Source organism: Leptonotus elevatus, chromosome 4 (genome assembly GCF_054856555.1).
Source record: "Leptonotus elevatus isolate MCC_2025b chromosome 4, RoL_Lele_1.0, whole genome shotgun sequence".
NCBI classification, from domain to species: domain Eukaryota; kingdom Metazoa; phylum Chordata; class Actinopteri; order Syngnathiformes; family Syngnathidae; genus Leptonotus; species Leptonotus elevatus.
In genome coordinates, this window is record NC_141242.1 from 22,554,039 (window position 1) to 22,567,491 (window position 13,453).

General features: G+C 37.5%; 1 protein-coding gene across 2 annotated transcripts in view; it reads right to left on the reverse strand.

Annotated features, from left to right (window-relative positions):
- Nucleotides 1-2,628: 2,628 nt before the first annotated feature.
- The window catches only part of LOC147176043 (transcriptional enhancer factor TEF-1-like), a 43,146-nt gene continuing 32,321 nt past the window's right edge, over nt 2,629-13,453 (reverse strand). For both annotated transcript variants that reach the window (XM_086073852.1, XM_086073851.1), the window contains exons 8-12: nt 12,280-12,404; nt 11,140-11,313; nt 6,641-6,781; nt 6,417-6,569; nt 2,629-6,336 (exon numbers count right to left, since the gene is read on the reverse strand). In XM_086073852.1, the coding sequence (XP_085929978.1) occupies nt 6,223-6,336; nt 6,417-6,569; nt 6,641-6,781; nt 11,140-11,313; nt 12,280-12,404 (707 nt within the window). In that variant the 3' untranslated portion in view covers nt 2,629-6,222. The remainder of the gene's footprint in view (nt 6,337-6,416; nt 6,570-6,640; nt 6,782-11,139; nt 11,314-12,279; nt 12,405-13,453) is intronic.

Sequence of the window (13,453 nt, forward strand, 5' to 3'; positions counted from 1 at the left end):
GTGCGTGGGAGAGAAGAGGAGGCTACTGGAAGCTTTGGGACACGCCCACTCTAGTCCTCTCCTCCTCCTCCTCGCTCACGTGCACAAATACAAAACACAAACCCAGCTAATCAGGTTTTATTTAGGCTGTAACTGAATTCAGACGTAAACTTTGTTGTTGTGTTGATATTTGCTTCCTAATAATTCCTAATAACCATATTGTTAACAATTGTGCCTCACTTTAGTAAGCTTAGGGTTTGAATCTTGGTTCTTCTTCTTAAATAAATTGTATTCCATTTTCATTTCATTTTCATTTATTTCAGGCGACAACTTACAGTTGAACACAAGAGAACTACTTTCATAAAGTAAACTTAAACTTATTAAATCGATTAATAAACACCACAACATTTTATACATTAATATGCAAAGGATGTTTTTATCATTAAATCTGTTTATCTAAATTGAGTAAGACATTTGTCAATTGCATATTTATGATTTCTATATTTAACAAAGATATCTCCAAAATTGAAAGAAAGAAAAAAAAGAAAGAAAGAAAGAAAGAAAAAGAAAATTAAGTAATATAAAATGTCACAGTAAAACAGGAATTTTACAACTGAGGCTTCATTGGAAAAAAAAAACATTTAACAGATTCAACAACGTTTTTTTTAATTGTTAATTAATTTGATAGAGTTGAATATTGATTTAAATTCCAGTAGACACGACACAAATCTGGGAGAAAAAATCTGGAAAATTGTTGTTTGTGAATAAAAATCTTGGCAAAGAATGCCAAAATTAATTAAATATTAATTAAACATTACAACTTTGAATCACTTGTATTACAGTTTTCAGGGGGTTTTAGGGGACCACACCAAAATTGTTTAGTAGTCACACAGTCAAAGAATAAATGATGTATTGTTTCATTTCCACGGACAGACTTTGGTTCATGTGTGATATGTTCTTGCCGTGTTTGGGTGGGTCGCCTCGTCCCCCTTAAAAAAAAAAAAGAAGAAAAAAAAGCTCCTTCTTAGGTTAATTAAAGAGGTACAAAAAGTTGTTTGAACCAGGGGTCACCAGGTAGCTCAAAGGACCACATGAGTAGCCCACGGGCATGAAATAGCTTACCAGTGAGGTGACAAATGTTCTTTGTGTTGAGGTTCTAAAAACAAAAAAACAAAAAACAAACAAACACTTTTGATATTGCTATTCCTTTTTAAAACAAATTTACACTGGTGTAAAATTGGAAATTACACACAAAAAAAATGATGAAAAGATGATTTTCATGTAATCATTTGTATTTAGTGTTACATTCAACTTTTGGAGAAGAAATACTATTACCCAAAACAAAAAAGGTGGATGGAAAGTGGAATGGACAATTTAAGAAGGGTCTGGAAAGATCAGGGTCCAGACTGGCCTCCTTTAGGATGGTGTGACTGAGGAACGCTTGAGAGGGAAGCAACAGTACAAGAAATGAAGAAGTGGTAAAGTTTAGAATGCAAGATTTGGGAAAGGTCAATGGAGTCCAAATTTCATCTGCTTTGAATTTTGCTGAAGTTTGTGTAGTTCAGTAATATAGCAGAGTCAGAATGACAGGCCGTTTCACAGGGGCAAGAGGGAGGTGGAGTAATAGTTAAAGCTACAATTTATGAAAGAATGAATTGTATTTGATGTCCCATGTAAATCAGCCCGCAAGTGTTTAAGTAATGTTGCACAACAGCATGCATTGTTATAAAAAAAAAAACAGCTGATGATAAAGCACAGCTGTGGGCTCAATGGCTCATCATAAAGCAGATTCTGCTGTAGAGTTATCATATATTGCTGTATACGACTCCATTATCCTTTCTTTAACTATTTCAGGCTTAAATATGGGTGAGGAATCTCATGAAAGGATTTATCTCCCTAAAGAGCATTTGTGTGTTAGATAGAGACGGTTACATTAATACCGCGTGTCATTAGTCTGTTTTTAGAATCCATGAGGTTTGTTGGGAGATAAATGCTCAGAAAAGCATCCATGATCACGTTTCACACAAACACGCACAGGCAGGAGTGTATGGACACAAAAGTAGATTAGATAAGGAACATTTGTTGATGCTAAGGGTAGGTCTGGGATGTAAGATAGCACAGACTATTTTCCCAATCTTTGAACTAATTTCCTGTGAGGTCACTATAAGTACACCAGGGCCGCCCACAGACACAGACGGTCCTATCTAAAATAACAATGATACATTATCAATGCTTTATTGCTTTCTCGAATTAGCAGTAACAGTGAGGTCAATCTCAAATGAGTCACTAAAATAATTGAATGTCTGTGAGAGGTTTTCAATTTCCATCCGTAGAATGGAATTGACAGCACGTTCATGGCAGGTTTTGAACTTATTGTCTGGCTCCCTCCAGTGTTCAATAAAGAGCATTACACTCTACACGCCAACACCCCCATCGTCAGCCATCCATGATCCATCTTGACTTGAGTCTGACGACACTATTAGCAAAAAAATATATATTTTTTTAAATGACTAAACATGAAATGCTATTAAAGTATTAGCCGTAGAGCTAATACTGCAGCCTACTTACAGTGCATGAATACAAGTGACAGTATCTAATTCCCAGTATGTTTTGCATATACAGATGAATATTGACAAAACACCATTTAGAACTGGCCATTTATTTGAAAGTGAATAGCATATGCATACAAAGTCTCTACAAAGCTAGAAAATATCTAACATACTTTAGAGCCATGAGGGAAAAACGTTACAAAGCAAAAGATCAGACCCTGTGTGACCCAATTGAAACACAACTGGCGTTTGATTCTCCTACATGTACAGTACTCTTCACAAAGTAGGATGGACATTAGAATATCAAAGATATACACAACATCTGTAATAAACGTTATTGTCACCTTTATACAAAGCACCTTAAAAAAAAAAACCTCTTCCATTACTCAACAGGAAGCAAATATTCAAGGCCATTTGGGAAATTGTTACTGTATGATCCTATCTCTCCTAAAACAACATTAACAACATACAACAATCATTCACAAACTTAGCACGTGAACTTTGAAACCATTTGGAACACATCAAATATTTATTTCGGGAGTGAGGAGATTCTCTCACGGGAGTGCCTAGTGATGGGAAACTGAAGCCTCATGAACCACTTGCTTCTTCTTCTTTTTTTGACTCCTCGAGATGGTGTCTTTGATTTTAAAAACGCTGTGAAATTTAATCAGATCCCATTGCACTACCTTTATCTTTAAACCAAGAGCCCCATCCAGAGGAATTATATATATATAATAATAATATATATTAGGGGTGTGCCCCAAAAAAAATTAGATTTTCATAAGAATCACGATTCTCATTTAGTACGATTCAGAATCTATTTTAAATGTCCCAAAATCGATTTTATTTAAATTATTTTATACTGTCTTGCCTTTGTCTGTGTGCCTTTATTTGGAGGGCTGTTCATGTTGTACTTGATTTGGCCACTTAGGGGCAGTGTGGTTCCACGCGGTCTAATTCACTGTTAAGTTGTAGCCACATTAGAGAGTAGAAGGAAAAAGTCACGATCAAGTTACTCCAATAAAAAAAACATTTTTCAGCGTGGAGCCGTTCTTTTGAGTGATAAAAGTGCAGCGAGTAGCGCGCTAATTAGCATTAGCGAGTCAGACTTGAGTAGATTACAATTCCTTGCACATCTATAGATTGAAGCAAAAATCATTGTCAATCCAATCATTTTGAATAAAAAATTCTGAATCGAATCGCAAGCCCAAAAATCTGAATCGAATCGTGAGACATTCAAAGATTCCCACCCCTAATATATATATATATATTATTATTTTTCTCACCAAAGTGTTTTAAAAATAATGAAAGAGTAAGAGAATCAGATTTTGAGCTGTACTGTTAGAAAAATGATCCTTAAGACAAAATAAGCATGTAACCATGAATGACAATCTCTCAATCGAAAAGATGAGCCCAAACCACTGCATTGTTTTAAATGAGGCATCTGACAGCATTTCGTCCCTAAGTGTATTTACATCACATGGGGTTTAAAAACTGCTACAACACAATGACTATAAAACACTGAACATTAAACATGAGTCCAATATTGGATGATGCGTAATAAGAAAAGCCTCATTCTCTGAATAACTGTCGACCGCTGACAAAAGAATATCAAAAGAACGAGAAGACACTTTAGTTTCCAGACAAAGGCACTTCATGCCATTTAGCATGACAACCAGCAAACATCACCTGCTACAGTGCACAGCTTTTGGTTTCATAAATGCATTTCTTTATTGAGTAACGAAGGTACAGTTCTGCCTTTAGGTGTTTAAAAAAGTGCCCTAGTCAACAACCAAGAAATATAGCTTAAAAAAAAAACAGAGGCACGTGAGCTGCAATGATCAAATTGAACATTCACTCTCTTTAAACACATAAACTGGTTCACACGTGTTAAAGCTCAACTAAGCTGGTTGGAGTCAACTGACAACATATTTGGAGGGACATCATCTGTTTGTTTGTTTGTTTTAAAACGTTCTCCCATCTTGAGCAACTGTGTTATATAGTTTATAAAATTCACAGTGCTTTCCAAAACATCCTTTACAACATATTTCACACGGTCAGTACATCTAAATCAGTGCTGTTTCACAAAATGTTTTACCTGAATTCTTTCATTTTGCTTATAATTTCTTATTAACATACATTTTAGATAATGTTCCTGACATTAAAATATTGTTTATATATATTCTATTCATAATAATTTCACAAAGTTTAGAGGCTTTTTTAAATTTCCTTTGACGAAAACATACAAAATTGTAGAAAAATGTGATGATTTTCTTTGGGACAAACGTTTTGTTTTGTGCAAGACTACCGCTCACACAATTTAACATTGTTATCTGTACAAAACCAAATCTGGATGATGTTATTTCCTCTAACATGAACTTTGTATAGTTATTATTGATGATACACAGGGTCTGACCTTTCTTTCACACACACACACCCCCACACACACCCCCACACACACAGTCTCAGGTAGTGAGGAATATTTGATTTTGTCTTGTTTTCAAGTAGGTAAGCAACACAAAATGTCTTAAGGAGATCATCAAAACTCTGCCAGGTCTCATCTGATCTGACGACAAAGTGGTGCAACGGATGATAAAAGTCACAGTTCGGATCACGGATTTGAGTCCCGGATCGGATCGTTTTTCGGATTAGCAAAAAAGAAAAAGAAAAAAAAAGATGAATAGCACTTTGTCTTCATTTATTTTGTACAGCGCTTTTTCCATAAAAAAACAAACAATTAAAAAATGTCTAATATAGCCGTTTAGGATTTAGGAACACAACTTTAAGTGCAATATGAGGCAGAAATCTTATTTTACACATGGTCCCGTGTGTAAAATAAAAAGGTATTAATGGCTTAAAGATGTGTTCCTATCATTTAAACAGCTAAGTTTGACATTGAATGTTTTTCTTTTTTAATGGGCTAAAGTATTTTATAAAATAAATGAAGACAAAGTTCTATTTATCTTCTTTTTTTTTTTATATATAACAATGAAAAGACCTCACCGTGCAATTTGAAAAATATTGAAAAATAAATAAAGTAAGCCAGGTGCCAGCTGTCAAACCTATTAGACACTCATTGGTAATGCTAACAGCTAGCCGGTAGCCACTCACGTGGGAAACTTCTGCCGTATCATACAATGACGACGTAATTAATTAGCGGTTTCTTAGCATCCTGAATTAGCGATTGAACGTGACTTTGGAATAGCGTTGTGTTGATGTTGGTCGCAACTTTAATGACAATCAAAACCACGAACGTCTAAAAGGGAAGTCAAGCTTGCCACACGTCACGACGTGGGCCACTTTCAAAGGAAAAGTGCACTAAGGCTATTTGCCTTGCCGTCAATCTATTACTGTAATTTGTCAACTTTATTTTGAAGTTAGGCTAAGCGTGTTACGTTGAGTATGTTTCAGCATCCTTGACATGTCATGTCAAAATGGTATTGACTGTGAATGCTCAGTTTTTTCCCCCGCTCCAACCAATCAGCGGATGGGGCGCAATCCGAACCGGCCACTAGATGACGTAAAATTTTAATTTGTCTCCCTTTGGTTGTGACAGTGCAGGAATTTTTCTTCCCAAAGGGGAGTCAAGTCGTTTGCTTCCAAGACATTTTTGTAGGTTTAATTTTCAGACGCCACCTCAAATGTCAAATTCGTATACCATGAAAAAGGCCACACGTGCAAGTGTGTGTTTGTATTATTCCTTGATAAGACGATAAATGTGGTGCTGCGCTCCGTGCTCGTTGTTTGACACTTCAAACACACAGGCCATGCACAGCAAGGTCTCCTGAGTGTCCCTGTTGCTCACCACCTAAAATGCCCAAAGATGAAAAATCATCCGAAATGTGCCCTTCATCAGACGACATCGCACATTCTGTGTTGTATGCTCACCAGCAGAATAGTGAAGTTCTCCAGTACGCTGTTCATCATGTACTTCTCTGGCAGGTGTTTGAGTTTGTGGATGAAGTTGATCATGTATTCACACATCGGAGAGCGACTGATTCGGTAGACAAAACGCCCGTTCTCAAACCTGGCGTACTCCGTCTGAGGGAAGAGACTTGAGAAGATATTGAGAAAGTAAAACAAGTAACGTGTCAATGAAAATACAGACGCACCTCCACCTTCTCGACGACCTGCTTGCCGAAAGAGCAGACCTTGGTGGAGCAGGTGATAGTCATGTTCTCGGAGCTCTCGTACTGGCTCGAGACGCCATAAAAGGCCGCTGGGTCTTCTTGTACGTTGTAATTTAGGTCAGCCTGCCAAGATGGAAGCAAAAAGGAAGAATGCAGTCAAATGATAACAATAGGAGAAAGACACATTCGTCATTTGTGTCTAAAAGAGTAAAGAGTTTACAAAGGGAGAGCTCAAATCAAAATACAGGCCTAAGAGCGCCCCCTATTGGCTGTCATTGTCCCTAGAATTGCATCACAGAGCTACTTTAGAGAATCTAAATGATACTCGTTGATGAATGCACCTGCACTCTCTCTCTCTGATAATTTAAAAGCATTATTCCCTTTGTAAGTATCTTTTCAGATTATGGAAATGTTTTATACATACTATACAGGTTAGGGTGGTCCTTATTTTTTAACTTAAAGGTTCATGCTCTTACCTCACCAGCATTTTTGAATAAGTACTCAATATTAATCAATGTAATCAAACCCTTTGAAGTTGTACATGCTATTCAAATGTTTTTCTGTATTATGTGATTCATGTGCAGTATAATCATGAAATAATGTGTTTCTGGCAGACATGAGCTTGTTTAACCATGCAGTCAGTGTGCATTGATTCTTGTTTAACTGCATCACCAAATGTATTTTCAAATGGAAATCCCATAGTACTGTCTAATATATATCATATTTGATCTCATCTGCTCATTTTGATATTTCCTAGTTAGATATGCTGTTGTGAGCTTTCATATAGCAACTCATGTTTTAATTGTGATGTTTTACAGAAAGAACACATCAATATGAATGAAGCACAATAGACAATATAAACTCAGGCGATGGCTGAAGAACAATTGCGTAAATGAGAATTCAAATTTGACCCAATTCAGATCAATTTGTGTTTTATTGATATCCTAACATATTTAGGCGGTTAGAGTTCAACATTTATTCATTCTCCAAACCACATTTTAGGACCACCCTAACACAGAAACAATTGAAATGATTTTTAATCATTAAAATTAAGTAGTAGATTACATGACACTATAGGTTTACTGCATTGATTAAGTATTTTTTAATTAATGACTGAAATAAATGATTTCTTCTCCAAGATTTGAATTTATTAAGACACACGTGTGTAGGAGAAAGAAAATCAGCCAAACAATCAAATCAATAGGAAGTGATGCTGACCTCTTTTTCTCTGAACACCTTTTGTGGTACTGAATACTGATACTGGAGGTTCTGAGGACTAAGTGGCAGCTCGGAGGGGATCAAACTTTTTCCGTTGGATTGACCTCCCGCTAAACATGATGCAAACACCCTCTCTGTCCATTTATAAAACTTGTCTTAAAAAACATTTTTATTCTATAGCTTTTGACTCGACATCAGACACTGCATTGTTTTAGTGTTTTATGGTGTTTACGGTCTTTGTTCTTCATTTATTTCAATGTCTGACGATTTTTGCTTTATTTACATCACTTTGTATACAGCTGGTTGTTTTAAAGTGCTAAGAAAGTCAAGTATGTGTAGCTAAACTGTCCAGCTTCAACATTGTTATATGTTACCACTTGCACGAGCTAACGAGATGCAATACAAGAGCTGTATCGAATACCAAATATTCTGCAGATACAACAGGGTATTATTTAAAAAATACAATGTGTGTAATTGTAAATGGTATAGAATAGCACCGTACCATTCTAGGACATGTTTTTGTTGTTGACTTTGAAATGACCTTTGACCTACTTAGTGATGTGAAAATGAAGATTTATGAAGCACTTGCAATATTTTCCTACTCCTCGAGATGGTGCTCTTGCTTTAAAGAAAAAAGGTAATGCAATGGAAATTGATTAAATGTAATGGCCATTCAGAAGAATAAAAAAATATATATATTACAAGCACTTCATGAAACTTCATTTGTCCATCACTACAAATAAGAGAAACGATTAATCAATTTCCAAACTATTTCCCGAATTTAACGATTGCTTTGACAAGAAAGCAAAACGTCTTGACTGCATTTATATTAAAGTTAAGAATGATAATTCAATAGATGAAATATTTCACTTGTAATTGTCATGTAAAATTCACCCATAGAAACACAGTACAGTAATTGGGCATACATTTAGACAGAGAAAAGAAAATATTCCAAACTAATGGAACATGTTGAACCTCAATGACTAATTGAGAGGAGTGAGGGGAGTGTGCACTATTTGTAATGAGTTCTTCAAGGACAACTGTGTGGTGGGAGTTGCGCGCGCACACTTTCTTTAGGAAGCATCCTGTACTGAATAACTGACAATCAAACAAGATTCAAACATATTTCCAATTATTCTTCGAATGCAGGTGAGATTTTGTGTGTGCAATATTTGCATGTGAATGTGCATGTTTGACCACTTAAATATTTAGTGTAACCACTATTTTGCCTACTCGCTAAAGAGTCCAGTCACTGTGAGAAAATGTGACATCTAGTTTTAAACTAAATTCAACTGTAACTCAAAATGCATCACTGGGAGAAATCTGTAAGTCTATACTGTACCTACAAGTCTTTAATCCATCCGTCTCACAAGAAAATAAAAAATGTCTAGAAAAAAAAAAGTCCCAAGTCACACAACAATTAAAAACAAATGCCTTGCAACTGCCAATGATTTCTGTCCAGTCAAATTGTACTAATCACAAAAGTGAGAATATAATTGGGTACCAGGGGTGTTTAACATCTGATTTATCCCTGAGTGGGAGATGAAGCAACACAGGAGGTCAGGAGGTGAGCAGGTGTTCAAACAAAGCCAGTGTGAGATCACCACTTTCATATCCCAGGTGGAAAGACATCACACATATAGAACATTCACACACCCTCACACCTGTCAGCATCGGAAATGTCCCAATGGAAAACTACCGGTTGGCTTACAACCGCACAAAATTGAGGACACCCCACACATTTCATGATATAATTTCATGGGAAACACTGAAGAAATGACACTGACACAAGTTAAAGTAGTCAGCTTTTACAACACTGTAAATGTATTGTTCCTTCGATTTAAGTCAAACAAAAATGATTACACCCCTACCTAGGTGAAAATGCCCAAATTGAGCACAGTCAGTCATTTTTCCCTTCTCGGTGTCATGTGACTCAATGTTACAAGGTATCAGGTGTGAACAAGGAGCAGGTGTGTTAAATTTGGTATTATGACAGTTCTCACACCCTCTCATATTGCTCATTGACAGTTCAACATGGCACCTCATGGGAAATAACTCTGGAGAAGTGGAAGAGGATTCCAGTGGCAACCTGCAAAGTTCTGGTAAAGTCCAGGTCCTAGAGAGTTAAGGCAGTGCTGGCCACAACATATTGACACTGGGCGTTTTCACTTGGGGGTGTGCTCACTTTTGTTGCCAGGGGTTTACCTAACAATGGCTGTAATTTGAGTTGTTTTAAAGTGGAAGCCAACCTTCAACATTTGACAATAATATGTTAGATGTGGCCTCACTAGTCTAAACATGACATTCTGATTAATATTACATTTGTGGAATATGAGTTATGAAGCAAAATCCAGCCATTTTTATCCATCTCAGGGGGTGGCCATTTTGCCACTTGCTGTTGGCTGAAGATGACGTCAATGTTGCTGAGGGCTCAGGCAATGACCAATCATAGCTCACCTGTTTTCTGAAGCTGAGCTGTTACCTGAGACCTGAGCAAAATTGATGCCATCTTCAGTCGACAGCAAGTGGAAAAATGGCCGCCCCCCCCCCCCCCCGAGATGGATAAAAACAGCTGGATTTTGCTGCTTCAAGCAATACTAAGGAACTTTCAGCTTACGTTGATTATGGCGGCGCCATATGGACAAAAGCGGTATTGTTATGGCTGAAGGAAGACCACATTTCCCATGAGAACAAGCGCATTGCATCGTTTTTTTAGCTCACGCCAGCGAGCAAAAGCCAGAACTTTCAGTTGTTTTGCAGCTTCTGCCAGGAAAGCAGTAATCTTGTGTCGACATTCAAGTTGGCTTCTGTCTTTGTAACGAATGGGGAAAGGGGCAAGTGACGTATGCCATAAAGCAGTGAGCATATTTGTATTTTTTTGTGTGGCAGCGTTCCTACCATCCTCCTCAAAGTTGCTTAGTGCCAGTAAAAATGATACAGACCCCCCTAAGGCCGTGGCAAAGGTACCATTCAACTAATTTTAAATCGATGTTTCATCAGAAGCGCAACGAAAATATTTTATTAAGGTTGAAAAGTTCCTTAGTGCTACTTTAACTCATATTACACTAACACAATATTAACCAGAATACCACATTAAAAGATATTAAATGATCTGCAGAACACTGTATAACACTTTTTTTGGTGAGGGCGGGGGCAATTTCAAAGCCTATCTGAAGCTTGAATTAGTTGGCTTGGGAAAAGAGATGGATGGAACCCCAATATGTCTACTGTAGACATCAAGTCTAACTCAGTTATGCGCTCACCCAAAACTTGATGAGATAGAAAGCGTTTTGAGGGCCCTTGGAAAAGAGCTCCTTAAGGCCACCCTTCTTCTCTGGGAACTTGTCGTAGATCTGCCTGATGTCCACACACTCCAGCAGGGGGTCACTGTAGCTCGGATTGCTCTGATTGATGTGCACAAACAGGTGCTTGTTGTACTGAGGAGAGGAGAATAATGAACAAATCAGACAGCAATGAGGACATTGATTACATAGGTTGTTAATTTAAGCAACAATGTGTTGTCTTTTCTAAAGTACCACCGATTTTTCACACCCACTTCGGTGGGGCAAAATTGTTCTCCGCATTTGACCCATCCCCTGAGGGAGCGGTGAGCAGCAGCAGAAGGGCCCGCGCTCGTGAATCATTTGGTGATCTAACCCTTCCAATTCAAACCCATAACTGTCAGGCAGGGCGGCAATGGGTCCCTTTTTTTTTTTTTTTAAATAGTCTTTGGTATGACCCGGCCAGGGATTGAACCCACGACCTCCCAGTCTCAGGGTGGACACTACCACTAGGCCACTGAGCTGGTATCCGGCATTCGAATAGATAATGACAGCATTTGCATAAATGCTGTAGAATAGCATAATGTATGCCAAACAAGATGCATAAACAGTTTGAAAAATGATGTTATGGACAAAAAAATCCTTTTAACTCAGAAAAATTGCTAACATCTTGTGATTCATATCGATTGAGCTGTAAAGTAGCTCAAGAATTTAGTTCAATTAAACTCACACAACCACACACTTTACAGATAGTTATCTTAAGTAGCTAAGCTTTAATCCTTAATAATATATATATATATATATATATATATATTTTTTTTTTTAAATCTTATAAATGTGTGTACACGAGTCCTTCAAGCACTCAATCATGTTTATGCTTGATGGCACATGAAATATTGTGTGCAGTAAAGAATTAAACAAAAATCAGCAAGATGAATGCCATCTGTCAGCGTTTACAAGGCAGAAAAATGGCATTGAATCCACAGTGTGGCAGTATGACAGATAGACTGAAAGGACAGAGCTTTAACAAGGTTAGTCATACGTGGAGACGCACAATGAAGGCTAACGCGGGCCATTTGTCATCTGAGTGTGCGTGTGCGTGTGTGTTTGTGTAATACTGACTGCTTCTTGGTCTCGTTGGGTTTCCAGGAATGATGAGAACTCTACCAGTCTTAGTTTAGTGGTACCGATTGAGCGACCCTGCCACGCTGGCTCTCTGTGCGGCTCGGGTGCAGGACGCTCATAACCTGTACGACACACGCACAAATTGAAGCAGTGTCATCATCAAATTATGATTAATTAAATAATTACAAATTAACACAAGAATTAAAAAGTGAGGATACAGTCCTTAAATAATATTACTGTTGATAACATCAAACAGAATTGAGATCTCTAATCCAGTGAAGTACTGTATGTTGTCATGTTATTATGATGTACGTGGCACAGTTCAATTATGTTAAAATGTATTTTTGTATAGCGATGATGATTTCTATAATTATAAGAGGTTACAAGCCCAGACTGATTTACCGTATGTCATTTTCTCTCTTTCCATCAGACACTGCTTTGCAATTGTTCATGTTTTATGTAAACATTTCCCAAAAACAAAACCTGATTTTTATTATAGGATTTCATTGTGATGTTGCGCTGCACGAAATATTTATGCATCTCTGTCAGTTTCATTGTCTTTTATTGACTTTCACTCTGGTATTTTTCACCCGTTTGCTCATGTTGCTGCTGGCTATTACTGTATGTCTGTTAAGTAAGAAATTGTGCTGGCTAATTAGATCTTTCAAAACCGGTGGAAATGCAAGATTTCTTGTGGTCAACTGTTCTGTGAAAGAATGCTGATGCCGTACTTTCACGACTACAAGCCGCACTTAAAAGTTTAAATGTTCTCAAAAATCGTTGATGTGCGCCTTTTCTGTGCACTGAGTTCAAAAATCTAATGTAGTTGTGCGACTTTGGTAAGCAACCCACTTGACTGTCTGTGTGGGAGCATTTCCTCCAACAGTCAGCGGAGCAGTGCCGACATTGCTTAAACAGGAAATCCGGCCCTGGTTGAGGACTGGCAGGCATGAGAACCTGAAAGACTCAACTTTCCTCAACCAGGGCCGGGTTTTCTGTATAAAAGATTGAAAAGGACGTCATGGTGCTTATTGCTTTTGGAACTAGAGCGAGTTACGCCACAATTTGTGAATGGATTGTGCATGTCTGCTTGCACTAATCGAGCTTTCACAAAAGTCGGCATCAATTCTGAGGAGCCGCATGCTAACGAGACTGACTTTGACAATACTAG